General features: G+C 46.5%; 7 protein-coding genes across 7 annotated transcripts; 4 read left to right on the top strand and 3 right to left on the bottom strand.

Moving 5' to 3' along the window:
* Window positions 1-2,174: 2,174 nt before the first annotated feature.
* On the top strand, window positions 2,175-5,139 carry SERLADRAFT_407756 (uncharacterized protein; the record flags this gene model as incomplete). The annotated part of the gene is made up of 7 exons (XM_007317384.1): window positions 2,175-2,318; window positions 2,373-2,590; window positions 3,157-3,309; window positions 3,656-3,701; window positions 3,777-4,213; window positions 4,403-4,600; window positions 4,671-5,139. 7 exons carry the CDS (start codon window positions 2,175-2,177, stop codon window positions 5,137-5,139), a joined length of 1,665 nt encoding a protein of 554 aa, XP_007317446.1.
* Window positions 5,140-5,704: 565 nt separating this feature from the next.
* On the top strand, window positions 5,705-7,368 carry SERLADRAFT_448301 (uncharacterized protein; the record flags this gene model as incomplete). The annotated part of the gene is made up of 5 exons (XM_007317383.1): window positions 5,705-5,899; window positions 5,958-6,039; window positions 6,097-6,472; window positions 6,530-7,040; window positions 7,091-7,368. The coding sequence occupies 5 exons, from the start codon at window positions 5,705-5,707 to the stop codon at window positions 7,340-7,342; spliced, it is 1,416 nt and encodes a 471-aa protein (XP_007317445.1).
* Window positions 7,369-7,412: 44 nt separating this feature from the next.
* Window positions 7,413-8,621, bottom strand: SERLADRAFT_465297 (uncharacterized protein; the record flags this gene model as incomplete). Its single annotated transcript, XM_007317382.1, has 5 exons — window positions 7,413-7,641; window positions 7,701-8,162; window positions 8,212-8,277; window positions 8,336-8,377; window positions 8,436-8,621. The coding sequence occupies 5 exons, from the start codon at window positions 8,476-8,478 to the stop codon at window positions 7,514-7,516; spliced, it is 741 nt and encodes a 246-aa protein (XP_007317444.1).
* Window positions 8,622-12,467: 3,846 nt separating this feature from the next.
* On the top strand, window positions 12,468-15,362 carry SERLADRAFT_368720 (uncharacterized protein; the record flags this gene model as incomplete). The annotated part of the gene is made up of 14 exons (XM_007317381.1): window positions 12,468-12,581; window positions 12,643-12,799; window positions 12,847-13,082; window positions 13,140-13,382; window positions 13,433-13,485; window positions 13,539-13,794; window positions 13,843-13,914; window positions 13,965-14,081; window positions 14,131-14,156; window positions 14,210-14,732; window positions 14,785-14,912; window positions 14,960-15,139; window positions 15,196-15,273; window positions 15,329-15,362. 14 exons carry the CDS (start codon window positions 12,468-12,470, stop codon window positions 15,360-15,362), a joined length of 2,217 nt encoding a protein of 738 aa, XP_007317443.1.
* A 90-nt stretch (window positions 15,363-15,452) lies between these two features.
* Window positions 15,453-16,592, bottom strand: SERLADRAFT_348502 (uncharacterized protein; the record flags this gene model as incomplete). Its single annotated transcript, XM_007317380.1, has 5 exons — window positions 15,453-15,776; window positions 15,835-15,997; window positions 16,059-16,138; window positions 16,202-16,362; window positions 16,421-16,592. 5 exons carry the CDS (start codon window positions 16,590-16,592, stop codon window positions 15,453-15,455), a joined length of 900 nt encoding a protein of 299 aa, XP_007317442.1.
* Window positions 16,593-20,522: 3,930 nt separating this feature from the next.
* On the top strand, window positions 20,523-23,307 carry SERLADRAFT_348419 (uncharacterized protein; the record flags this gene model as incomplete). The annotated part of the gene is made up of 10 exons (XM_007317379.1): window positions 20,523-20,626; window positions 20,720-21,230; window positions 21,288-21,580; window positions 21,659-21,917; window positions 21,957-22,302; window positions 22,355-22,465; window positions 22,527-22,640; window positions 22,694-23,021; window positions 23,076-23,137; window positions 23,192-23,307. 10 exons carry the CDS (start codon window positions 20,523-20,525, stop codon window positions 23,305-23,307), a joined length of 2,244 nt encoding a protein of 747 aa, XP_007317441.1.
* Window positions 23,212-25,626, bottom strand: SERLADRAFT_465275 (uncharacterized protein; the record flags this gene model as incomplete). Its single annotated transcript, XM_007317378.1, has 8 exons — window positions 23,212-23,888; window positions 23,944-24,060; window positions 24,121-24,205; window positions 24,256-24,322; window positions 24,376-24,645; window positions 24,698-24,738; window positions 24,789-25,266; window positions 25,319-25,626. 8 exons carry the CDS (start codon window positions 25,600-25,602, stop codon window positions 23,713-23,715), a joined length of 1,518 nt encoding a protein of 505 aa, XP_007317440.1.
* Between the last annotated feature and the right edge of the window lie 1,250 nt (window positions 25,627-26,876).

The raw sequence follows: 26,876 nt of genomic DNA, 5'->3' as shown, positions 1-26,876 counted from the left end.
CTTTTTTCAAGCCATTTTTCGACCTGTAACAGCTACTTATGTAACGCTCAAACAATAGAGCGGAAGCCCCCGAAAAGTCAGATTCAGACCCAGGTGTGACAAATTATGACATTTGTTTATAGTATGAGAAAACATGCATTGGCCAGGGCTTGAACCTGGGACTCCAGCTTTCATGGTCTGGTGCTTTACCAACTAAGCTACCAAGGTGTACTTGGAAAGCATACTGATTGGTTGCATGCCCAGAAGGTCCAGAATCACTGTACACGGTGCCATGCACCAAAGTTGATTGGTAGCATGGACAGGTGTCAATAACGAAGCGAATATTCAAAAAGAATCGCCTTTGCGCCACACAGGCACAGTGCCACCTGGAATAGTAATTAATATTGCCTTTTTCAATCTTGTGGCTGATCAGCATCACCTCTATTAGGCAATCCAGTCACGCTCACCTTTGCTTTTCCATTCGGTACTTTCGGCATTTCGGCATTTCGGCAAATTTTCGTGTCGCCACTGGCTACACATTGCATTGCGCCCTCGCTTTTGTCGTTTCCCTTACTCCCCTTCCTTTGCCTAGCCCCACCATGGGCCCCTTCCTCTCCTTTTTATTCTCACCTGACGGTTGTTTCTGGATCCCCATTCTAATCCACTTTTTCGTCACCTCCACCCTCCTCCTCATCTTATTTGCACCCCCACCATTTCTGATGTCACCACTTCCTATCCGCTTCCGTCGCCGATCCGTTGACTACCACGTGCCACTGCTGATATCAGCAAAGCCCCGGCGGCCGGTCCAAATAGGACAACAGGTCCATCTTCATGACGTCAATCTGCCATCATATACTATCAAAACATCGGTCGCTCGTCTTGCCTGGTTGGAGCGTGGGTGGGTAGTTTTTGAGCTGGAGAAGGTTCATCCCCTTGCGTCGCCCATGTTCATCGCTGTCCCATTCACTTGGGTACACTTGTCTTTTGTCCATCGTCTTCGCTACAGCTACACCTATCACACGCTGCCTGGGACTCACTTGTTCCAAATTGGAACTACTCCTCTCCCTCCCTCATTTGACCAGGTGGTCCAACACAACCAGTCCATTGGTAAGGCCATGGAACTGTCGGATTTGGACTAGGTGGTGGACCGGTGGCTCCAGTTTCTTTTTCTTCAGCAGAACATTCATTTACAGTGCGATTATTTTTGATTTTTGAATCATTTTTATGGACACATATTTTTTAGAATGCCTGACTGACAATAAAGGAACTGTGTTGATACTGATAGTGTTTTGCCTTGCCTTTTTTTTTACTGCATCTTCCCATGACATCATGATTTTCCTGCTCTCTTTTTGCTATTGGACTTTACTTTATGACCGTACAAACCTGTGACATTACTCACAGCATTCATTGTTCTATCCCTTTCTTTTCCTTTTTTTGACAATCTTATCCTGTACTACCTATGCAGGATTCGTCAGCGTACATTCCTTCCTTCATGTTCTTTCTCATTCTTTTTGCACAGCTATACTGTGCATAGCCTACTTTTCTTTCACTATATAAACCCCTGTATTTTACCTTGTAAAAAAAACAAGAACTCAATTCCAGACTTCTTCTCTAATCTTAAGTCCACTTCTTACTGCTACTTGTGATCCAGTGTGGTCACAACACTTCCCACTTCTACCACTGTTAACTGCTGTCATCGTCACTCGTCACTTTTGAAAGTGATTGTCATCCCCTTCAATTAGAGTCCTTCTGAGCACTACAGTTTATGCGTCAGGAGCCTGCTATCACTGGGAACCTCGTCACCTCGTCATCCTCGTTGTTCTCAAACCTACCTTGTGCTACGATTAGCAAGGTAGTGCTCATCTATACTCGTCACAAAGCCCCTATCCTTCTATAAACTCAACTATCCCTCCTCCTCAAAACCCACACTCATACACCTCTGGGTTTTACTTTGAAGGATCTTTATACGTACCACCCCACGAACAACCAGACCACTCCACTGTTCTAGGAGGCAAAGCCCATAAACAAGTTCCGTGGAATCTGGGAGGATTGTGTGTTAGTTTGTTTTTGTGTGTGGTTTTCTAACAGCAGTTCTCATCATCGACAACGGGTGCGGATCCCATTGTGTTGTGATAAGGTGTATGTGCGCCACAGGCTGTCAAACAACGTGTTTGACACACTTCAAGAGTTCTACAATGGCCCATCAGCAAAAATCAGCAGCAAAATGTCCCTACCAAGCATCAAAGGACCTAGAATACGAGAATAGGATACAGGCAGCGATAGAGGACTATAAACGGGGGCTCTACATGTCATATGCAGAGGCTGCGAGGTTAAACAACGTGAGTGATTAGATTTCTGATCAATTGATCAGATGAATGTGATCTGGAGTTTAGGTTGCCCGTCATACACTTCACGATCAAGTGAAAGGAGTGCACAAGACATACCAACAAGGTCAAGAAAAGAAACAGCTCCTATCTGCAGCAGAAGAATCGGTTTTGCTTGATTGGACACAACACTATGGCACCATGGCCAACCCCTTGTGTCCCAAGAAGCTTCGGTCATGTGTGCATGGTATCTTGGGAAAAATCCCTGGAAAACATTGGCACTACAGGTTCATTAGCCGCAATCCATCACTTGTTCTCCAAAAGCCGCAGAAACTGGACCCGAAGAGAGCGAAGAACTTCAACCGGACAGTAGTGGCTGACTACTTTACACACAAAAACAGTTGAATGATATGTATGGTGGGATTCCTCCAGAACATGACTGGAACATGGACGAGAAGGGGATGTTAGTTTTGGTGATTCTGCACCTAGTTGTGCTATCTATTTTCCCTTCTTTCTAAATCACTTTCCTCTTTATTCTTTTTGCTGTATTGTTCAGTATTCACTGAACATTCTATAATTTCGCCTTTGTGGCTGATTTGTTTACCTTTGTTTACAAAACTTCGGACTAGTATTGCAGAGTCCAGTATTCCTATTCTTTAGTTACTCATACTGGACTCTAGGTACTGTACACATTCTGTACTCTCTGATAATATAGTTACTCATACTAGACTCTAGTTCTGTCCCTGTTAGCTCTCAGCAAGTGGCTAGACACTTCCCAGAAGTTCTCAATTGAACAAGGGATTCAAATGGGAGGAGGCAGGAAAGGAGACGGGACGAAGTACTTTTAAAATAGGAAGCAGAAGGGATCATACCGCATCTCGGATGACAATTTGGAGCTTGTTACGGTGATAGAGCACATTAGCGCTGCTGGAGTGTTGATGAAGCCTGGTTTTGTGTTGAAGGAGGGGCCATTGCCTGATTTAAGTGCCGTCGAGGGCATAGGAAGGTCTGTTTTCTCCATTCCTCTGCCCATATCATTTTAATAACCTCCTCTTCCATACAAAAACTGGCTGGACAAACCGTGGAATATGTGAGGAGTGGTTCAACAAGACATTTATGACAAATTATGACATTTGTTTATAGTATGAGAAAACATGCATTGGCCAGGGCTTGAACCTGGGACTCCAGCTTTCATAGTCTGGTGCTTTACCAACTAAGCTACCAAGGCGTACTTGGAAAGCATACTGATTGGTTGCATGCCCAGAAGGTCCAGAATCACTGTACATGGGTGTGGATCCCATTGTGTTGTGATAATTTATCCCTGAGTCCCAAGCTTGCTGCATTGATGATAGGCCAGTCGTTCTTACTTTGAATGGCCATGACCCGCATGAGCAACCTGTCCTTCAAGCTCTAGCTTATAAACACAGCATCATTATCTATCGCCTCCCATAAAAAACCACTCATAAATTATAGCCGCTTGATGTTGTTGTGTTTGCCCGAGTTGGAAGGAGTTGGAGTTCGCACACAAACCGCATTGCAATAGAAGGCATCAAAATTGATTGTTACAACATTGTTCCAGAGTATCTTTCTATCCGTCATGTTATTACACCAGAACTCATCTGCACGGCCTTCAAGGAGACTGGTATCTATCCGTTCAACCCGAATATCTTCACGGAGGGGGACTTTGCGCCAAGCCAAGTAATGTCCACATCTGCTCACTTCCCTGATAGTTATCCAAGTGACATTGACACAAGCAACAAGTCTTTCCATACAAGCGACGGTAGTAACGAGTCAGACACCGAGTCAGATCTGATGTGGGATGACTCCCCCCCAGGACTGCTTGGTTTGACAGCGCTCCCTGGCCCAACAGTTGAATTGGACGGATACCATGACCAAGAACCCTCTCAGGAGTATAAGAGAACAACAACAAACAGAAAGACTCGTCTTCCTATTCATCTCCATTCTATCCTATTTTCCCCCACCTCTTTGCTTCCTCGCCTACTCAAGCTTCCTCCCCCACACAAGAGGGTTCAACACTTCCGCCTGAGCTCTTTTCCTGGCCGCATTTCTCCAATACTCCACCACCATCTCCTTTGCAGATGTCTTTGCCACCACTCCCTCCTGCTGATCCTTTCGTCAATAGTGCCTCTCAATCACAAACTGGCAGTGCCCCATCCATCTCCTTCTCCATCACAGCTTGGGCTTGATGTCTTCCCCTCTCCTACACCATCTGACCGTGTGTGCGAGTGGAAGGAGATCGAGTGGGAAAGCCCGCATAAACACAGAAAAGGAGGCAAGTAAGCAGCAAGAAGACACCGCTCATAACACACAAATAACAATAGAGACTGTGATGAAAGTCTTTGACAGATCTCTTGTGTCTTACAAGCGCAAGGAGGACCTCATTGTCATAGCCGGTGCTCTTGGTTTACCAATTGATGGGACAGTCAAAGCCCTCATTGAAAGGATCAAGTCTCACCTTCAAGGACATAAGGAGTTAGCAGATAACCCCCGGTTTGCTGGCCTTTTTGGCCGTCGTGTTCAGGCCCCTGAGGGTTCTAGTCACTCCGGACAATCATCCCAATCACCCTTATATTCTAGTGTCAACTCATCTACTGCGTTTTCCCCCCAGTCTGTCCAGACTCCATATTTTTTGGCCACACAATCGCAATTTCCTGACCCCACATTTTACAACGGTTTCTCTGGCCCAGGCTGTAGTACTCCTGGGCCCTCATATAACTTCAATATCTCTGAGCGTGTTTTACCTCCCCCAACTGATGGAAATGGTGTGACAATTACATATTATAATGAGTTGGGTCAACCATACTATGTTTGGTAGTTAAATATACTCTGAATCTGGTGAAACTGTTGTTTTGATTTTGAGTCAAGCATGAAAGCAATGCCTACTATTCTACTATTATTTCTTAGCAGTGGGACTTCGTCATTTTTTGAGGCTTTCCTCTGCCAAATCGGTGCTTCAATCCGGCATATGTGACCTTAGCGTTACTTTTTGTTACCTTTGTGACGTCCGAATTGTACCTCAAATACGAACTGACTGGGAACGACAGTATTAAACGAGGCGCTTTCTATTGGTATGAATACTAACGTAATGCAAGGCCTGATGGCGTAGTTGGTTATCGCATCTGTCTAACACACAGAAGGTCTTCTGTTCGAGCCAGGGTCAGGTCATTGTTTTTTGCTCTCCCATTCGCTCTTGCAATTCCGACATTGGGTTATGATTAGATATCATTGTTTGTGTGGCAAGGTCTTTTTATTTCTCTTTTCCTCTTCAATTTGAATCCTGACTTCTACCGTTCTGAATCGTGAATTATATAAACAGCTTCGGACATTCGCGAGATTAATATTCACTCTGCATAGTAACTTTGTTCTTTTACTAGCATCCGATGAGCATCTACCTCTACGAACTCCCGACCACGGGTGCCGTCTCCTTTGCCGATTTCTGTGTTGATGGTTCGCCCCAGGACTCCCATACAGCCCACATGGCTGAGGCAACGCAGGCTCGAGCAAATCTTCGTGGTGCTCTCAAGGAGAACAAGCGCGCAGATCGTGATGAGAAAGATTACCTGAAGTTGGTCAAGGTTATACGCCCTTTCTCCTTCCCAGCAGTGGTATTAATGAATTCGTTGGTCCGATCAGGTACTGGACGACTATCTCCCTTATTTGCGAGGAATCATGAATTGCGTAGACAGCGGAGAGATTGCGATGAAATATGAACCAAGTGCGTTTGTACCCTCTTATTCATCTTTGTATCGTTCAACGTCCATACTCATTCCAGTATTCAGTTGGCGTACGACACTCTCAGCAAACATCAATCCTTTGAACACCTCCCCTCGTCTTTCTATACCTTCGTTGTATGCCGACCTCGCGTTCTCGCTTCTAACTTATGCTTTTGCGCTTTCCAACCTTGCGTACTCTATCGTTAACTCCCTAGGAAACTATGAGCGAGAACGAGCGATCTCAGACATCGAGCGCAAAACTAAGGATGAAAAACTCAACTTTGCGGTAACGTTGCTGTGCAGGGCTGCTGGAATCTTCTCTTACCTCAGTGACTCCGTATTGTTGGACTGGAGTAAGATAGAGGCCAGAAACACTGGAAATGTAACTGCCAGACCTCCAGACATGCACAAGGAGGTCAATGCTGCCCTAGCAAAGTAAGTCGATAGACCATTGGTTACGTCCTTTTCTCGAAATGCTTAAATCGAACTCAGACTGGCTATAGCAGATGCACAGAGTTTAGCTATTCGAAAATTACTTTCCAAGTCAGCTTATGATAGTACGCTCACTCCAGGCCCACCTCTTCCTAAATCGCATCCATCTCCCGCCCTCATAGCAAAGCTGCATTTAGAATGTGCATCTCTTTACTCTTCCGCCCGGTCCCTTGCTATGACTCCAGGAAAGTCGAGGTCATCCTCCGGCACTTCGAACGAGATAAGCATTGATCTCCGACGATATCTTGCTGAGAGTGTGCTTTTTCACAATGCCCTGGCACGGAAGTGGTTGGGTGTGGATGCAGGTGAGAATGGAGGCCGTCAGAAAGGAGGAGAAGCTGTCGCATTTTTGATCTGGGCCAAGAAGGATCTGGAGGACCTCAAGGATAGCGGGAAAAGTCTGGGGATAGGGAAGGAGAAGGAGCAGAAGGAACGTAAGAAGCAAAAGGTGCTCGAGGAGCTCGAGAATGTGAATGTGTTCCTGAAGCACTACAAGAAAGTCAACGATTCCGTGAGTACACGTTGTGTTTTCGTATGTAAATATGCTAACAGTCAGACAAGTTATCATTCCAGCCAGTGCCACCACAGATGGATTTGCAGGCATGCATACCAGCAGGACGACTGGCAGTGGCTGTGAAACCATTTTCCTCGCATATACCTGCATTTGGTCCCGGTTCCGTGGAGCATGCTCGCCGCCAAATAGAAGAACTTAGCGTGCTGGAGCCTGGAGTCGAGTCGGAACAATCATCCGACGCGGATAAAGCGAGTCCTTTCTCCAGGGAAACATATGCAGGAGCAGGATCATACTTTTGATGTCACGAGGTATTTCACCCGTAGGGAGTTTTAATTTTCACATTTTCGTGTGTTTTGAATTAAATTATAGTTGTGCGTGATAAGCAATGTTGGGATTAGTCTTGTAATTGGAATCGAATGTATGGTTTAAACCTCTCATGTTTACCGAACAGTGGTGTATCATATTTCCTATCATTTGTCGTACGATGGCAAGCCCCATTCTTCTGGCTTGAAATCTTCAATAGATTTCAAGGTCTGGTCAGCCCTTTCACGACCAGAATACTCCACACCCAATAAATTGGCATCTGGAACCCAGATCACTGCTCAGTCGTGTTTATCAATTAAACTTTAGCACTACAGAGCATCTCGATAAACGCACCAGCCATACCAGCTCGCTTTCCAGCTTGCATTCCAGGGATCGCGTCTTCGAATACGAGACCTTTGGCTCTCTCCCCTTTCTCTTCATCAGTACATTCGTCTTTCTCACCGACATTCCTACCAAGTTTCTCTCTGGCAGCAATTAGGAAGATATCAGGGTTGGGTTTCCCTTGCATTCTGCCGGGGTAATCGTCCCCACAGACTATTTTACCATTAAAGCATTCAAATATATCAGATAAGTGTCCAGTCTTAAGCTCAAAGTTACGTCTGCGAGAGCCAGTGGCGACCCCAATCGGGATATTATGGTTTTTGAGATGTTGGACAAGTTTGCGAACTCCTGGTAGTGGCTCCACTGTAGGCCATATCAGATCTTGGGCTGTGTCGCGTTGGCGGAGATATGAATCTATTGTGAGGGGAATATCGGGGAAGAAAGAAAGCAGATGAGCGGCTGCTTCTCGCTCAGCTGCTGGAATATTCAGAAATTAATTCACGACGTTGGACGATTCACCCACGTTTACCCATGAGACCAGCCTTAATGTCCCATGACATGGATTTGCCATATTGCGCAAGTATATCATCTGAGAAATGGTAAATAACTGATATACTAGAACTTTGTGCCTCCAAACCGAAACATACTTGTAACCTGAGTATATACACTCTCTGAATCAATCATCAGACCTAATCGCAATGATATCAGGATGTCTCCATATAACATACACATGATTCGAGGACGTACCATCCATATCGAAGATTACATATTTCACCTTTTGGTTCGACATGGCGTATCCGACTCGGAGTGCCGCTCTATTATTCTCCGTATATTTTGGGAGCGTCGTTGAATTCAGTAAACGAAGGTTTGATGCATTAAGCTTCGAGTTCCACTTGCAACTTAACGCATACGTCGATCGATGAAACGGAGGTTGCGACTCCGACTCATTTAAATATGGCGTTTTACCATCCGTATCGATGCAAGCATATGCAGATTAAGGCGGCATGCATATGGTCTCGTGCAACTGTCAACTTGATGTACTTTAGCTGGAATTCATGGCGAGTCATATAAAAGAGACAGAAATACTAGTGAAGAGGCCCATATGTAGAACTTTTAAGCCACGGTCAAAATTTCACAGAAACTTCAAGTTAATGTAAAAGGAAGTGTTCATTCTAAGACAATATATTGTTTATTCCATTGTGCTAGTGATTAACGAAAAGAAGAAGACGCGGAATTTGGTAGCTAAAATGATAAATAGTACGGTGAACAAATACCGATGCATTCGCCACGGAAGGCATTTCTATTTGACTGAATCTAAGCAGAGCCATTCTTCGAAGCGTGCGACTGCCAGATATTTTCCAATTCTTCCTCGCGCCTCTTGTGCTCGGCACTGAGCTTCTTCAATTCATCGGGATCCATGAGGTCCAGTTCGCTCTCAGAATCTCCGTTGAGCACTGCTTCAATCTTCCTCTTCTGGGCCACTATCTGCACAAATGTATCCATGAAATTGCTATAGCATGAGCTATATTGAGTGCGCAGGGTATTGTGCTTTGTGGTAATAGGGTATGATGCACGAGAATATTGCTGAGACGGTTCCACATGGTGATTGGTACGAGTCTGAGTGGCTGAAGGCGCATTATCATGTTGTGGTATCTCTCCTTCGTCCTCAGAAGAAGTATAGATGGGTGACCTGCGCCGAGATTTGCTGATATGCGTTTTGTTCCGTCCCGGATGGGGACGTTGGGACGCGCTAGAACTTTTCTCCTGCGACAAGGAAGACTGCCTGGGCGGAGGGGGCGGAGGAGAAGATTCTTTTTTAATTTTAGCGGGACGAGGTGCAGGTGACAGATCTTGCACTGGCTTCTTGGGTAATGAAAGATCCCTGGCCTTGGGCTCTTTGGTGACTGGAGGCGGCATAACGGGCGCCTCGACTATTCTTCGTTTCTTTTGCGCGCTTCCCTGGGCAGAAAATTCACCGTCATCATCGTCGCGAGGAAGAGCTTTGCGTTTGGCAACCATTGGAAAGGTATCTCTGTCTCTTTGCCTGTCCCGATCCCTATCTCTAGATTTAAGCCGATCTTTATCCCTCTCTTTGTCGGACTCGTCTATAACAGAGGGAGCGGGAGATTCCTTCACTTTCTTCACCACCTTACTAGTCGCTGCTGTATTAGGCTTTCGATCTGGAGGTGGTACCAGCACAGGCTTTGGAGGTAAGGACGGGGGTGGAAGCGGGGACCTCTGAGACGAACGAGCTTCCGACGAACTTGCCGTCTTGCGAGAAGCACCGTCGATGCTTCCGTTGCTTGAATCTAGGGAAGGAGCTTTGTTCACTTTGAATCCTGACCCTGGATGTCGCCTTTGAGCAGGCAATGTTTTTGATCCTTGGGAAGCTTGGGTAGTCTTAGGATTTGGAACGGCGGACTGACCAGCCTCCTTTCCTTTGACAGTGGTCGCTTTGGGTGCCTTTGCACTCTCATCCTTCATTTTAATTTCTCCTTTGGTTCGACTAGCATCTAGTTTAGCCTTTTTCTGTTCTTTGAGCTCTCTAGAAACAGCTGGCCGTTTAATTTCCGCCCTAGGTGGAGCAGTGGAGTTGCTGTTGCCAGTAGATCCTTTTGTCGTTACAGCAGAAGATGGTGTGACGTTCGTAGTTGCTGTGCTCCTGTAGCGGGCGAGATCCCAGGCAGGATCAGATTCGGGTATCTTGAGTCCATTGAGGGCCGACCGAACTTTTCGGGAAACGGCGGTTCGCTCTGCTTCTGTTAGATCTGGCCACCCGTATGGGCGGACGTCAAGCCACGTTTGAAGTTTTAAACCCCAAAGACCACGCGTTTTATCAGCTGCATTCTTGGGAGCTGGCTCAGCCACCTTGTACATAGTAGTCATGTAAGAGCAACGACCACGCCACAGAATGTACATGTACTCACCTCTTCTAGTAGTTGTAGCAGCTCATTTCGTGTAGAGCCATGTTCACCCTGTAGCATTTCTACAACCTCCTCGGGGTGTCGTTGGGCAATAGCTAAGCATCGGATCACGCGCCTCCGAATTTCAGGATTCAATTTCTTTGTAGTCGAAGTGGAGGGAACAGGAGATATAACTTGAGAAGGCAGAGCGGCAGAGGCCTTAGACGTAGTTCGAGGTTGCTCAATATGAGGCTTCTTCGTATTCAAAAACGTAGTTGGTGGCGCCTTGCGCTTCTTTACATTACCAGGTAATGTTGGTGGTGCATCAAGTAGTATTGCTTTACGTTCCTGGTGCTTGTTCCTTGCGGCCATTGTCCGATCTCGAACCTTGTCCTGGACTTTTTCTCCCAGCTCTCGTTCTACTGTGAACTTTCCGGTAACATTGGCGTAGAGCTTCAGAGGTGCCATTCGCTTAGCAGCTGAAGAAGCCCGTAGATAGATCTCATGTGGCGAGCTCTCTTTCAGTGGTCGCATGGGAAAGAATGTGTCTCCAATGTAGATACCCTGGTGTAGAAATTAGTATTGGACTTGTAGAAACTAGCGCTCATTAACGCACGGGGCTCTCTCCAAACTCGAAATCCATTGGTGGATGATTAGGAAATGCCTCTAGCGCCTCCAGAGTCTCTGCAGACATGCGGACTATCATTGCTTGTTTTGGCTTTGAATGCAGGGCATCTCCAGGACGAGAGAGGCCTTGCAGGGATAACACTCCATCTCCAGGCAGAGGCATGACTATCGAGGTATATTGGAAGAGAGAGCAAAGCCTGTGTAATGTGGAGACTATGTGGGATGTTTAGCGCTGAGGTCACGGTCGCGAGACGACGATCGAAAGGTCTGAGGCCACACGGCTGAGCGACAGACAGCAAATTTGGCTACACAGAGACCTTGCTCACCCAAAAGTGCAATAACCGAACTTGCTTTCTTGAAAGCAAGCTGGAAAACGAGCGTGGAGATGAGAGAGACAGATCACAATTGGCGGTACCGCCTTCAACTGGGCGCCTCTCTTTCGGAACCCGACCCAAGACCCATTTAAGTCTCATTACATAAGCAGCCCCATTGTTCTCCGAGTCTTTATTGCTATCTGTCCTCGTCCTCGTTATCCGAGTCAATGAATACTCCAGGCTATCTGGACGACAACTTGAGTATTCAGGGCATTTCCCCAACAGATGCTGAAGTGTGAAGAAATCGAGGCTCAACAGCCCTTCCAGCCATCCGACGTGTCTTCTCGTGATTATCGTGATTATTACTGTAGACTTGGAGGATACCTTCGTGTTGCACATTCCGAATTCGTTTTTCGTTACCAACACCCATATCGCCTGTGGCTTATCAGAACATCAACCCCGTTTCTCTCAAAAGCCTCGTCGCTCTGATCATCGTTTGTTCAGATTACCTATTTATTTCCCGAAGAGGATAAACGTTCGTCGATGACATGTACCACGGTGCATGCACTGGTCCGTCTAATATGGAGGCTCGTGCGCATGCACACCAATTCTCGTCGTGATTGGCTTTGCAGAACGTTGCAGAAATCACTTACCTGAAATTTGATCGTATCTACGAGCTGCGAGCTTCGACATTTAAAAGGCCATGCTCAACTTTTTTTCTTCTTCTAGACAGACGAAATGCTCAACTTTTTTTTTGTCCGGTTTTTCATTCTTGTGCTCGGTCTCGTCACGTTGTGGGTCAGATTTAGGTCGGTTGTCCTACTACCTGTTACATATCTTCTTTATTACTCACATGTCGTCGTAGAGATGTTAGTGCGACTGTAACCGTGTTCACCGGTTCTGTCGAGTTGTCCGCGTATCTCGTTCTCGCAGCGATGCTGGCTGGTGTTTTTATACTTGCTCAAGACATCAGGCCGCAACTGAGGTTTATATGGCATTGTTTTATTTGCCCGATCGGCACTGCGGACCAAAGAACAAGGCTGGACAAGGTATATCTTATCCAATCATGGGCTCAGTATCTGTCGTTAATGTTATGTACTGTGCATTCAGTTCTATGAGGGCCAAGCGGATGTCTACGATGCCACCAGAAGTGGTCTGTTACGCGGCCGGAATACGATGCTCACTCTTGCAGCTGGTCATATCCGTACCATGCGTAAGGATATCTCAAAACAGCGTCTCATTTGGGTAGATATAGGAGGTGGAACTGGTATGACTCCTAATTATGCACCCTTCTTTTTCCAACTCGCATCATAGGGCATAATATTGAGCTCATGGACAAACATATCCCAATCAAGTCATTCGATGCCATATATCTCGTCGATCTTTGCGAACCATTGCTCCAAGTGGCCCGTCAGCGGTTCTCCAAGAGAGGATGGACCAATATCACGGTTCTATGCCAAGATGCCACGGAATTCTCTTTACCAGAATGGTCGGATAGTAATCCAAAAGGAAGTGTGGGCTTTGTGACACTCAGTTATTCGTTGTCCATGGTACGTTGACTCAGAATGAGGCCTTCGGCATCTCGCGCGCTAATAATTTGTTTGTAGATGCCCAACTTCTATACGTTGTTAGATCGCATAGATTATGTTTTATCCCCTGAAAACGGTTTACTTGGCGTCGTCGACTTTTATACCTCTGGTAGACAGCCATCATTACACGAGAAGGCAATTGGTGGAACAAGCAAAGAATGTGGATGGATTAGTCGATGGTTTTGGCAAATTTGGTTCGACTTTGACCATGTTTCTCTATCTCCACATCGCCGTGATTATCTGGAATATAAATTTGGGACGGTCAGTACATGATTTTTGTGAGTGTTTGCCACTTCCTAACATTAAAGTAGATCAAATCATACAACGGGCGGAATCGCTTCGTGCTACCGTTTATCGTTAGAATGTAAGTTATGATCTGCATTACTCGCAACTTCATGTAAATTGATATTGCCATAGTCCTTATTATATCTGGCTTGGAAGATCTCGCTCTTGTGACGTCTCACCATTTTGCCATGCCTTTGAGGTAGAAGGTGGCAATATGATTGGGAACTGCTCTCCTACTCCCAATGCAGTAGTCAAAGAAAGCGAAATGGTACCTCCATTGGAAATTGGCGACCCAATGTTACCTGTCCCTGTCGAGCCCTCTAATGCTGCTGCCACTGTTATCGACATTACACCACCATTAAGTTCTTTCCATTATCAAGTAGGCAAAGTACGTGTGGTTTATCCTTCATCTCAAGCCATATTGACATGCGTGTAGCCTTGGAGGTTGCCTTACTATGAGCAACCGGTACACAAGGATTTCAGAACGTTCATATATTCCTTCACTTGGGTATGGGGCCAATATTTTTAACCCATACCTGTTTGCTAAGTGGTAGACAGGAAGATCCAGTAGTAGACTTGAAACACCTCGATCTGAGCACAGACGACTCCATGCTTGTCATCACATCTGCGGGGGATAATGCCTTGCACTATGCCATAGCAGCTCAGCCCAAGCGAGTGAGTAGTTCGACATGCTTCAGGCCTCTCTGTCTAATAAAAAGTTTAGATCCACTGTGTGGATATGAACCCCTGGTGCGTCACCAATGTCCTAATGATTTTCAGTGAACTCAAAGTTGGATATATAGCCAAGGTCACCTTTTAGAGTTGAAACTCGCTTCTATTCAGAGTCTAGAGTATAAGGACTTCTTCGACATGTTTGGAAGTGGCTGCCATCCCCAATTCCGTGGGCTTCTCGACTCCAAGATTTCTCCATTTCTATCATCTGCCGCGTACCAATTTTGGCACATCAATGACAACGCGTTTTCTTCTGCGTTCTACCTCAATGGATACAGCGGCTGGGCCCTTCGTCTCGCACAGTATATCTTCTCATTTGTCGGGGTTTCTCAGGACGTAGAGGCCCTCTGCAGTGCCGAGAGCATACCAGAGCAAGAAAAGATATGGAAGGAGAAGCTGCGTCCTGTGTTGTTAAATCCGATCGTGGTTGCGCTCCTCAAAAATCCCATATTCTGCTGGAACGCTTTAGGCGTTCCCCTCAATCAACGCCGAATGCTTCTAGAAGAGGGCACCATATACGAGTTTGTCAGGGATACTTTCGACCCTCTGCCGTCCACTTATTCGTTCAAGGATGGTGCTTATTTTTACCTACTCGTAAGTTCCACTTCGTCTGTTACTAAAAGTGTGTACTGATTGTATATTCTAGGCTTTATTAGGACACTACACCAGATCGTCTTGCCCTGAATATCTTACTCAGTCCGGATTCGATGCACTGAAGTCAGACAATGGGAAGGCAATGGAAGCATTCCGGTTGCACACCGATTCGATTGTCAAGTAAGGTCTCTATTCCTTAAAATGATAAGATGCTGACTAGACTCCAGTGTGCTACGGGGTTTGACTACATGGTCCCTCACCCGTGCGGTGATTATGGACCACCTCGACTGGTTTACCCCTGGATCAAAAGACGTCGATGATGAGATTGATGAGTTCTACCGAGTTCTTGCTCCAGGAGGGTTTGTGCTATGGCGTTCTGCGGCAAGGAAACCATGGTATAATGAAGTGTAAGTTGACGCGCATACATGTACCCACAGCAATATCTTATGATTATCCTCTTCAGTTTCGAGAAAAAAGGGTTCAAACTAACTGCATTAGGGGTAAGATCGGGTCCGGAAGTCCCTCTTGACAGAGTCAATATGTAAGTACTCTTGTCCCGTAGCCAGCCTCCTAACTCCCACTCATCGACGCATCAGGTATGCCTCTTTCTGGAAAGCAGTGAAGACCTAAACGACTGTATGCGCCACGAGGGATTGATTATAACAGGTTGTTGGTCCCAACAAGCGTCTATCAATTTTTCGATGGTTAATGGTTTGCACTTCACGAATATCTTAGATTCTCCTCGAGATATGTTACGAATTTGCCCGCTATACTCTCCTCGCTCCAGTCCACTGCGCCCTTTTCCGTAGTGCCCAAAGTGATAGCCTTCTTATGTACCGTTACGAACTGCCTCTTAAACCGTTGTAATTCTGAAAGTGTAATATTACGGGGCGGCAGTGTTATCCGCGGTTTGATGGCAGATATCGTAAGAGTGATAGGACCTCCGAGTCCCTGCGAGGCTGCTTGCTCGTTCATGATAGCGGATACCATAGATGTTGTCGTGTGCTCCAGAGTTCGCAATGTATCTGTGGGTGCTTTGGGAACCTGCGATAGATAAGTGAATATTGCTCATGAAACAGTGCAAAATCGGATAGGGGCGTACCGCTTGCGTTCCGACATTTGGAGGTTTTATGTTGCCCGCTGTGACGGCTTGCCATATCCCTTCTGCTGGTACGTCGTCGTCCGCCCAAGTAATAGTAAAGAGGGGAGAATCCCAACGGACCATAGACGATGGTTCTTCGTATCTCATAAGAAGATTATCCAGGCTTCATGAAACGAATGTAAGGACACGACACTGACGTACTGCGATATATGGATGGTGCTCACGTTTCTGAGGCGTACGTCCGCCCATCATTTCTAGAACTGTTCCATTCTTTGCAAAGATCGGGTGTCGCAACCACAAACACCTACTTCCTTGCAGTCAGCTTACAATGGGCTCTTTTTTTCCGAGGGAGCAAACAAAAATGCACAGTGCAAACCCGAAGTCTTTGCTCTCTCGCAGCGCAGTACATCTGGTACCGAAAGCCCTTGATGTAGTTCAGCGAGTCAACGATGAGGATGGTGTCCTGGCCCATCTGTCTTTGCATGGCTGTGAACAGGGCGCCACGGGCTGGTTTTTCTGATCGACTGTCTGCAACGACGGTGGTAGATTAGCATCTGAGATAGGGAGGGAAATATTGTTGGGTTACCATTGTATGCGTTGCGATCGATGTTGAGGATGTCGTCCGAGAGGATGCTGACTTTGAGACTGGGCCCGGTGTAAGAGGCATCGTTTAATCGAGCTTCAAGATGGGATTTTATCTGCTCAGCTCTCTTGGACTTTCCACAAGATGGGAAACCTGAGATCGTGATCAAAGCCATGAAGTTGGAAGATCAAATTAAAAACACATCCACTTTGTTGAAACATCTAACTGACCAGAACAATGAACCATGCAAATTTTTTAAGAACCAGCACAATCTCACATGAAGAGAACAGAAGATCGAATAAAAGCAATATATTTTTTTTGAAGCTAACTCGAGGGTCCGTGTTACATATTTTACTCTAATGACTACTCCCATGTATATTCCCAACATCTTGATCTGAAGGCCATCCGAAATTCTGGAATAAAAACACAAGCACAAGACTCGTGAAAAGGTTTTCAAAAATTGCTGGAAGCCGAAGCTAACAGACGGGTTCGGATGTGTAATTTGCAATCAGCAAAAGACTGTGCCTCGGTAAAGACCTCACTGGCGACAGTACATGCCCGAGCACAAGAGATGGGGATCAAAAATGCTCAGCGCGTGCTTTATATACTCCCCAAAGGGTGCACGGACCACAGCCTTGATTGGACATTGAGGTCACGTGATTTGATGGTGATTGCAGCACCTTGTTGCGTCACCGTTGTAGTAGTCAGTACTTTCTCATTGATGATCAGAAGTACACACTCGGTTACGTGCAGCGAGGAGCCCCTCATTGGCTAATTTAAAAATGCCGCATTATGGCAAGCACGTCGTGATGCTTACAAAGCCTTTTACTTTTTAGGCAGAACGTCGTACCGCAGTTTCGGCCAATAATGGTGCCATGCGATGTGCTGTGATAGGATGTCCCCAGACAAAAGGCGTTCACAGCGGGCGTCCGGTGCAACTAGCAAAGCAAATGCCAAGGAGACGAGGACTTCCCGCAGCTTATTTATAAGTTGCCTCGTTGCAGAAACGCCGCAACTTGTCACAGTCGGTCGTACATGATTCCAGATCGGTGGTTAAGTGGACAGAGTGCAATTCAAACAGGCACGGCCAGCCAGCCAAGTCACAAAGCAAGAGTGATCTAGACAAAAGAACAGAAGGCTACAGTGAGACTGAAACCGCGGATGCGAATTGAATTACAGTAGCAACGCACCCCAGCAGTCACTATTAAGTTACACGTCAATAACTATTGTTCATCGACTGGTCATTGCGATGGGAGCGATCAAGTCCTGGTGCACATGATGTCCAGGCTCTGTGACAGCCAAGACGACAGGTTAGATAGCTGGAGAGAGGCTGATGCTGGAGCAGTGGCAGTGGCAGGACAGGCACCAGATGGGCGCATCACGGGCTTGTCACGAGTGTGACCAAATGTGACCGACGACATGACCAAATGTGGACCAAAAATCAATATTTTCTTCGATTTATTACATGTTGGTTGGCGTCTGTGCTTAGCGACCCCCGTTCCAGGCTTTGCAGCTGTAGCCGCTGAGCTTTGGTTGCAACTCACATCTCCCGTTCTCTGAGCGCATACAAGCATCACTTTCTCTGGTCCGCCATCATCCTATCCACCATCCTTGCATTTCACAACTTTTGGGTCCTCCTCGTCTACATTCCCCTTCCATATTCCATTTAATCTGAACCACGCGACGATCCCGTCAGAACATCCATCTTTGTGCTCCGTCTCCCATTTCGCATCGTCGCATTGGCACGTTGGATGTAAAGAGGGGGACTGCTCAGTGTTTTCCTAACGACGTCACCCACACCACGACAGGACACTACTATGACTGATCTTGTACAATATGCAACTCCCATCAACGGCTCAGGCGATTCCACGGCTACATCCAAGTCAGAACTTGAAAACAGACTCTGTCCAGGATGTAAGTTGTCAGCGGTGAACGAGACGGGCGGTTTGGTTGTCGCTTTCGGGTCAGTGATTTCTTCTGCGACACAGTCATGGCAAAACCATGACAAACACGTATCGTTCTGTCTTTCTGACCTTTCCAACGCAGCCAATCTTTCTTCCACGTAGACTGTTTCAAATGCGCCAAATGCAATAACCAAGTCACAGCAGATACCAATCTCCTACTGTTATCGGACGGTTCTCCGATCTGCGCCAACTGCTCTTACAACTGTAACGTTTGCCATCAACCTATTCTTGACGAGGCTATTATGACGGGAGACGACTCTTATCATGCCCATTGTTTCAAGTGCAAGGTTTGCAGCAACCGGATAGATGAACTGGTTTTTGCAAAGACGAGTCAGGGGATCTACTGCATGAACTGTCACAGTGAGCGTATGGCTAAAATTCGTAGGCATGCCCAGAAGAAGCGAGAGAGGGAAAAGGCAGCTGGTGGAAGTGGTTCCTCTGCGACGCGAGAGCAGGAGGCTCGGGAGTTCCACAAGGAAAACGGAGTATGTCTTGTCTCTTCTCTGTCTATTTTTTCACTTATGATTTCTTATGATTATCGCTAGCTTACTAATCCATCAAATTCGTTATCCCCAGGAGGGGCCCCATTCCTGAGATCTAAAGCGTCTGCTGCGACTTTTCGCGATAATTCGTCTACACTTAGTGGAAATACCCAAGCGTCGGAGGTATCATATACCCCCTCACAAAACCGAGTTTCTCTTCCTTCCTCGGACGACGCCCCTTCGCAGCCTCAGAGGAATTCTTCTTCGTCTAATCATACTGCTTATGATACCTCATCACGACCAGGTTCCGGCTCCAAGCCATCACAAACATTCTCTGTTACCGTTGCACCCCCCGATACCGATTCAAAGAACAATACCAGCCATGCCACAACTATACATAACCACTCGCCCTTGCGCCCGAATGGTTCGGCAATGCCTCGTCAAAATTCCCAGTCCTCACTCGTATACCTTCGTTCATCATCACCATCGCATGACGATGATGCCAAAACACAACCGAAGCCTTCTACATTGCGGCTGAATAGCTTCCCGGACCAAAGAGGTGCTTATGACGATAATATCCGTCGACCCGATCTTTCGAATAGAAATGGTTCCCTGAATAACCAGCAGAAATCGGAGCATGGCAAACAAACCAGTAATAATCTAGGTGTTCCCGGTGGTATCACCTCACGCATCGACAAGCGTCGCTCAATCAATCCTGTGCTCCCTCTTAACTACGGAAAGATAGCACGTCCATCAACCTCACCTGGCCCATCGTCTCAGCCTATTGGTATGGTTCGGTCCCAGACGGCTCCTGTGCATATAAACGAATCTTCAGCGAACACATCGCCCTCTAGTGCATATTTCCCGGATAATTCGTCTTCACGGCGTACATCGAATAATAGTTTACTCCGTGATAATGCATCTGGACACACTGTATATCACTCTCCTTCATCGTCCCCTGGTCCTCCAGAGGACAGTCAGCCGGCTTCAGAGCCGTCATCTCGTGCACGGTCCGCATCTTCTGGTGCTTTATTCCCCGACGCCAATCCCACAAAGGATCAGTCGGGAATACACTTCCGTAGTCCGCTCCGCCAGGATGTTACGCTGCAGCGGCCACCGGCAAGGTTAGAGAGTCTTGCCAGTAGCGCAAATCCTTCAGACGCAAGCCGTACAGTCAACAGCAGCGAGTCGTCCATGGGAAAGCGGTTCTCACCTATTTTTACTCCTGATGGCGCAAGCGTTCGACCTACATACTCCCGTGAAAATAGTCATTCAACTGTAGGCGAGCGAAGAACTTCAGCTAACTCTAGTCACAGCGGTCGTAGATCTAGCATGATTCCTCCTCCTTCGCCATCACATGCCCCTGACGTACCTCACAGCATTGAAAGCGGGACGGATACCGACGAGGGAGATGGTGGGCGTAGATTCCAAAGTCGAGATCAATCAGTGGATAGACCCCCTGTTTTACCACCAAAGGAAAAGGAAAACAAGGCCAAGGCACAAGCTGAGGGATTGAAAGTTGATATCGACCCTGACGCATCGGCTGTCTCGCAGTTTGACAGCTCGACCAGCTCGGAAGATGCTTCGGAGTCTTCTCCTGTAGAGCGCACGTCAGTTGCGACGTTTATCGCTCCTGCCTTGCCTCCCATTCGGTTTTCAATGACCGGTGCTGATTTCTCGGATTTATTCAAATCAGTTGGAGGATTACCATCGCTAAAGTCCTTGGACAATATCTCTCAGGCAGACGAAGGAAAGGATACCCAGTTTGGCTCTGGTCACCTTGATTTATCGTTCGATTTCGGCACAGATAATAGTACACGCAATATCACTCCTATATCGGAATCCTCATCTGAAAGTATAAACGGTGCTAAGACTCCTGTTAATACTCCAACTGTTGCTCGTACCCAGATCAACCAGCAAGAGCACAACCCACTCCTTTCTACATACCCCAAACGGGCACAGACGCTCGATGCTCAGGGAGATCAGTCACCTGATGAATTTGGTAAACTTCCTAGCTTATCTCGGGGGTCCGCAACCCGAGAACGTGCAGCATCAGAATCACGACCTTCTCCATATGGTAACGGGACTGGAATGCGAGATAGGCTCGACTCCAATGCTTCCCTGAACATTAACCCACAGAGTACCCGAATCGTGCTCACTTCTCCTGACTCGAATGCACCCAAGCCCATACCCAATGACAATTCCGAGCTGGTACTTCGTCGGTTACGCGAGGCTTTGTCTGACGCATCGGAGCGTGGCGCACAGCAGCTGAAGTTTGATAAGGCTTTCATTGAGGCGATTTTAGCAGTCCTGGAACAGCGTCAACAGGAGGTAACTGAACTGAGAAATAAATATGATGGAACGAAGGTAAGTTTATTGTTCGGATTGTTAAGGGTCAGTGAATATATAATGATGTATATACAGAGGGCTAGCCAGCAGTATATCGATGGCCTTACGGTTGCTCAAAAGGAGTATGATCGAGAGTTGAAGGCTAGACGCAATGCCGAAGCAGAAGTTATACGTCTGCGAGTTCTACTTTCTGGGCAAGCCGCGAAGATTACAGCCCTGAGCGGCGAGGCTAAGAGGCACGAAGCACGACAGCTGTTTTCTGAGGAGCTATCGACCAATCTGGATAAGCTGGAGAATGACCTATCAAAACTGAAAGTGGAGAGAGACATGACTCTGGCAGAGGTAGAGGAACTTTGCGCCTCCAAGAGGTAAATCAAAATCCCAGTCTTTTGGTATAATCTTCAACGGTACTAATCATCTCCAAAAAGCTCTTCAACTGTTGTTAGCGCTGGCGAAGTTCCCACTGTCCAGATGAGCCGGTCACTGACCATGCGCCTTGACAATATCAAAACACAATATCAGCACGACCTCGTACCACTCACTAAGCAGCGCGAGGCATTAGTTCGGGAGATCGCAGAACTGAAGGCAACTCGTGACCAATTTTTGGAAGAAACGACCGTCCTCAATGCTCGCAACGAGGAATTGGCGCAGCTGAATGCTCAGTATGCCCGTAGAGTGGAGGCCTCTCGCGCGGAAACACCGAGCGTGGAAGGTACTTCTTCCAGAGAAGAGTACTCTGTTCAGGAAAACAAAAGCACCTCATTCGATCGCAATCGTCCCCAGCCAGAACTACCGTCAAGTCTCCCCTCCTTCACTATATCAACAGCTAGTACCTCTACGCTCATTGAGGATACCGAGGTGAAATTTGTGAAACTTCAGCGTTCTGATACTCCCGATATGATGACACCGTTATCAAAGCCCAGGCAGTTCATCAAGTGGCCGGGCTCAAAGGGGAGGGACCCTGCTGCGCTTTTGGAGGCGAAGGGGAAAGGACGTCTCGAGCATATATTCCACCAATCCAGCGTTTTACGGTTTACGCGGTGCGACCACTGCGGGGATAAGTTATGGGGATCGCAGTTCCGTTGCTCAGGTATGTTGAATATACTAGAAAGTATCGTGCCCGTGTTTACACTCCTTATGAGGCTGTCACATTTCCATTCATGCTCGTTGTGTAAGCCACGTTCAACCATCGTGCTCTCAGCAACAACATTCATCAATGCGTGATGAGCCCTCGACCCAATTAACTCCATTGCGTACGTTTCATATTTATACTCCTTTTCATATCGGTGCTTATTTAAAAAATCTTCATCGCAGCTCCATCCATGTTCGGACGTGATTTGATCGAACAGGTAAAGGCAGACTCAAAATGGGGCGACCGTACAATTCCGATCCTTGTTGAGAAATGCATTGATGCAGTAGAAGCTCTAGGTGATTTTCCATATTAATGCATGGGCTTTGCGCATTGGTCTAATCTGTCGCAGCTCTTGATTATGAAGGTATATACCGTAAAACAGGTGGATCGGGACAGTCCAAGGCTATCACTCAATTATTCGAACGAGGCGACTATGCTTCATTCGACCTCAGAGATTCCGATCGATTCAACGACATATGTAGTGTCACGTCCGTTTTGAAAACGTACTTCAGATCACTACCCGTGCCATTGTTGACGTTCGATTCACACGAGGAGTTTATTGTGGCCTCCGGTATTAAGGACCCTGCACTCAAAACTAAAACATTGCAAGAATTGGTAACTCAACTGCCAATTGAACACCACCATACCTTGCGTCTTTTAATGCTACATCTCCATCGGTAAGGGCTTTTTGACATTAATTCATGTTACTCTCATGAAACGTGATCCGGTAGCGTGCGTGAGCACAGTGCAAACAATTTAATGAATGCCAGGAATCTGGGTGTGGTGTTTGGGCGTGAGTGTCATTCAGAGCATATTTCCGGCTTAATCTTAAGGTTCTTCCTTCCAGCCACACTTATGCGGTCCAGAGACCCAGGTTCAGAATTTAGTGATATGGCTGGTAAAGCCCTTTCGATAGAATGGCTCGTCGACAATGCGCCGTCAATTTTCCAGCCTACAACTTAATGGACTCTTTTTATCTCTATCGTAACTCCTTCCCGTTTTGCGTATGTTTCTCAGCATTATCCTTTTACCCCCATTTTCGCTTTTTGACTTCAGAGGTCATCGCGATTAGTTGATCATCGTCATCGTCATTCATTCATCTTTGAGCGTGGTGTATCTCACTTATTATAATCGATTTTTTTCTATGACTGTCGATTTTATTCATTTGTTTGGTAGTCATCCTTGTGACGCTATGCACCTTCATCGTTTTGCATCTGTATATACCAGATACCAGATGGAAGTACGAATATGTAGAATTACATAGATTGGAAATACATACTAGGCGTCGAATGGAAGCAATACGCGGTAAGACGTTAATATCAAAGATTGTACATAGTAGGATACTGTGATGGTATTGCATGGTCAATGCTACAGGAGTTCCCGTGATCGTCGGGGACGAGGAACAGGCTTTTCAGGCTTCAAGGTGCAGAATAAAAAATGTCTGCGCGGACCAGCTACAGCACCTGCAACTGCTGCGACGCGAGCGCCTAAAGGTGTCATGTCAGCTCCACTACGGACACCCAGCGAAAACATTCTGTCAAAAACTGTGATCGAAAGGATGATGAGTAGCCTGCCAACAACTTGCTGCAGTTGACATACGTGTAGCAGTGAATGCCTTGGCTGTCGTCTGACAGGTAAGATATGTGAGGGAAAGTGGAGGGTTAATGCCTTCCAAGTTTCGCAGGTAGCGGTATACCATAGAAGGTTGACATGGACCTGAGTGATCCTTCTATCATTAGCTGAGAATATCACCGGTTGCATGTGAAGATGACTTGCCAAACCGAAACACGGCATTATAAGCCTGTCTCCATTTCTCCTCTAGTTGACGTGCACAGTACCCTGGATCCGGACAAGTGGAGCACTGGGGCAAAGTCATGATGTGGATCTAAACATGCTGCAATCAATACGTACACATTGATATTCCTTAGCAAGGGGAGTAAGACCGAGTTTGAGAACACGTTCCAGAAACCAGTTGCGACTGACCGAGTATTTGTCAGCTGGTACATAGGATGTGGGACAAAAGGAACATACCGTTTCTCAAGCTTTAATAAAGTATCCTGACTGAGTGTGCTTAATTCATGTTCGGACCATCCACCAGGATTATCAAGCACGAATCGACTAGATTCGCGGTAGAGCTCTTCTTCTTCGAAGAGCTCTGCAATTCTCATGGCCTTGATTGGTTTACCGGCCGCGTGAGTGAGGAGAAAAGTAAGACATTCGCGCTGCAGGGTGGGTACACAGAGCTTATGGGATATATTCATGAGACCTTCCACGTTGTTCCAGGTGATGGTGCACTCCAAGCTGTGACACTTTTATCAATACATAGGTGGTTTGGGAGGAGAAGGTTGCCTACTGAGGGTATACAAATTTGAGAAAGTCATGAAATGTGCTTGCCTAGATAGCGTTTTAACACGGAATACACACAAGGTATACAAATCACATACTCTTTCTTCCTTCAGCACAATCACGGCGTCATGTCCCGTAGGTTTGCCACGTCTCTTGGCATTAGACTTTAGGGTCTTTTTGGCAGATATATTTTCGTCCAAGGACGAACGTTTTTGCTTTCCTTTATCTGACTTTGTCCTATCGGCACCCTGGAGCTTCGCTAGACTACTGTTCCTAGCATGAACCTTGTCTTCGTCTCGCTCTGTGATGGGTTCATTGTCCTCAGCATCGCTGGCGTCACTCTCTGATTTCATTAGTTTTTCCAAGTCCATTGGTGAGTCTAGCTCATCTGGGTCCACAGGTGCAAACGTCATTTCAGTCGCGACCTCGTTGATCCTTTTGTCACCTGGAATAGACGGGGGCTGTGATATCGTGATCACGGAGGACATGGACGGTGGGCGTCCAGTTTCTAACCAACTGCCACTAAGAGCGGCCTCGAAAAATGGGGATGCAAAGAAAAGTACTTCTTTGTGAGCCCTGATAAGTACGAGTCATTCCATGTACAGCTACTATTGACAAAGCCACTCACCAGAAAGTAGTACTCTCCACGATGATTTTGACTGTGCCAGGAAATCGGCTGTTTTTCGTAAAGCTATCTTCGATATCAATGGCTTCGTCGTCGTCATAAAGGCTTAGTTCAGACACAATGTCATCTGTCTCGCATTCCTCGAGCAGCCATGGAGGTGAACCCGAGGACCTGAAGATGCCTGCAGCTGCAGCATGGGTTTCCGTGGGTGAACTGAGAGAGGCAGAGGGATTGTTGGGTCCTCTGGAGTTTCGAGCTATGAGGATGTGAGAAGGGTTCGTTGTCATTCTCCAGGCTACACAATGTGCAGTAACAAGGCTGTCAGACTTGTGAAAGATATTATGGGGTAGTGCATTTCATTCTGACAAGTACCGCTTGACATCTCTTCTATACATCGGCCATATAGTGTAGTGGTTATCACTCGAGATTCTGATTCATCCGGAGTTTGAATTCTCGGAACCCAGGTTCGATCCCTGGTAAGGCCTAACTTTTTATAATTTTTGTTCTACAGTGCTGGTATGGCATGAGATGGTAGTCTAGTCCAATATAACGCTGATTTGGTGGGTGCCCCCGTTCGGTGGTTTTAAGTAGAGAGAAAACTGCACAGCACACATTGGCTTAACGGCCTATTTGGCATTGCGTAGATAGAGCAAGGACTTAGTGAAATCAGATGAAAAAATATATACTGGTGATACATTGATACATGTATTCTAATGCTGGTATAGCAGCTATACAACCTGAACAAAGCCAATGGCTTTCACAAGAACGACGGCCCCTCCATCCCCCAGACAGGTGAAAGCATTCATATGATTTATTGCCTTGCGCATAAAACCGACGATAGGAGAGTTTGCATCCCTAATCACAATGAAGACCTACACTTGGACATTTTTTGCGCTCTGGCCGAGATATGCCAAGACAGCTTTCCCAAAGCAACTGCGTGACAATATGCTATTGTATATGCTTTCTGATGAATTCAGGGATTTTGCCCCACACATGACGGCTATCAGGCCAAAATGAGTCGCAAGTACGGCAGATGTCAATCTTCTCATACAGGCCATATGGGAAGACACCACGTACTTTCACACCAACCGTATGCGCATACTGTTACAATTGACATACCAGCACCTATTTACGCTCCACTTTTTTGTACTTTTACTTTTTATTTTCCAAGTCACATAACTGATCATGTGACCATTTACTTTACTTTACATTTTCGACTTTTCATAGTCACATGACCAGTCATGTGACACAACACCTGACCAGTGTCTAGACTCATCATGTGACCGGTCACATACTAGACATCAGACTTTAAACTTTATTTACAACTGTACAATACCTTATGTATTTTAGTATATATACAGGAGCAATACATGGGGAAGGACTCAGCAAGTCCTCCTGTTGTCTACCAACAACTAACTTGTTCCTACCAAATGGGTAACCACTCCCACCTCTTCCTCTTCTTTTGAGTGTTGTTTTCATTGTGCTCCAGTGCCCCAAGACTGTGTCTTGTTGGTGTTGTCACACATACAAGCCGCTTACACATGTCTCCTGTCTGCCATAT

Source organism: Serpula lacrymans (genome assembly GCF_000218685.1).
Source record: "Serpula lacrymans var. lacrymans S7.9 unplaced genomic scaffold SERLAscaffold_6, whole genome shotgun sequence".
Lineage (NCBI taxonomy): Eukaryota > Fungi > Basidiomycota > Agaricomycetes > Boletales > Serpulaceae > Serpula > Serpula lacrymans.
This window is presented reverse-complemented; position numbering and strand designations above follow the sequence as displayed.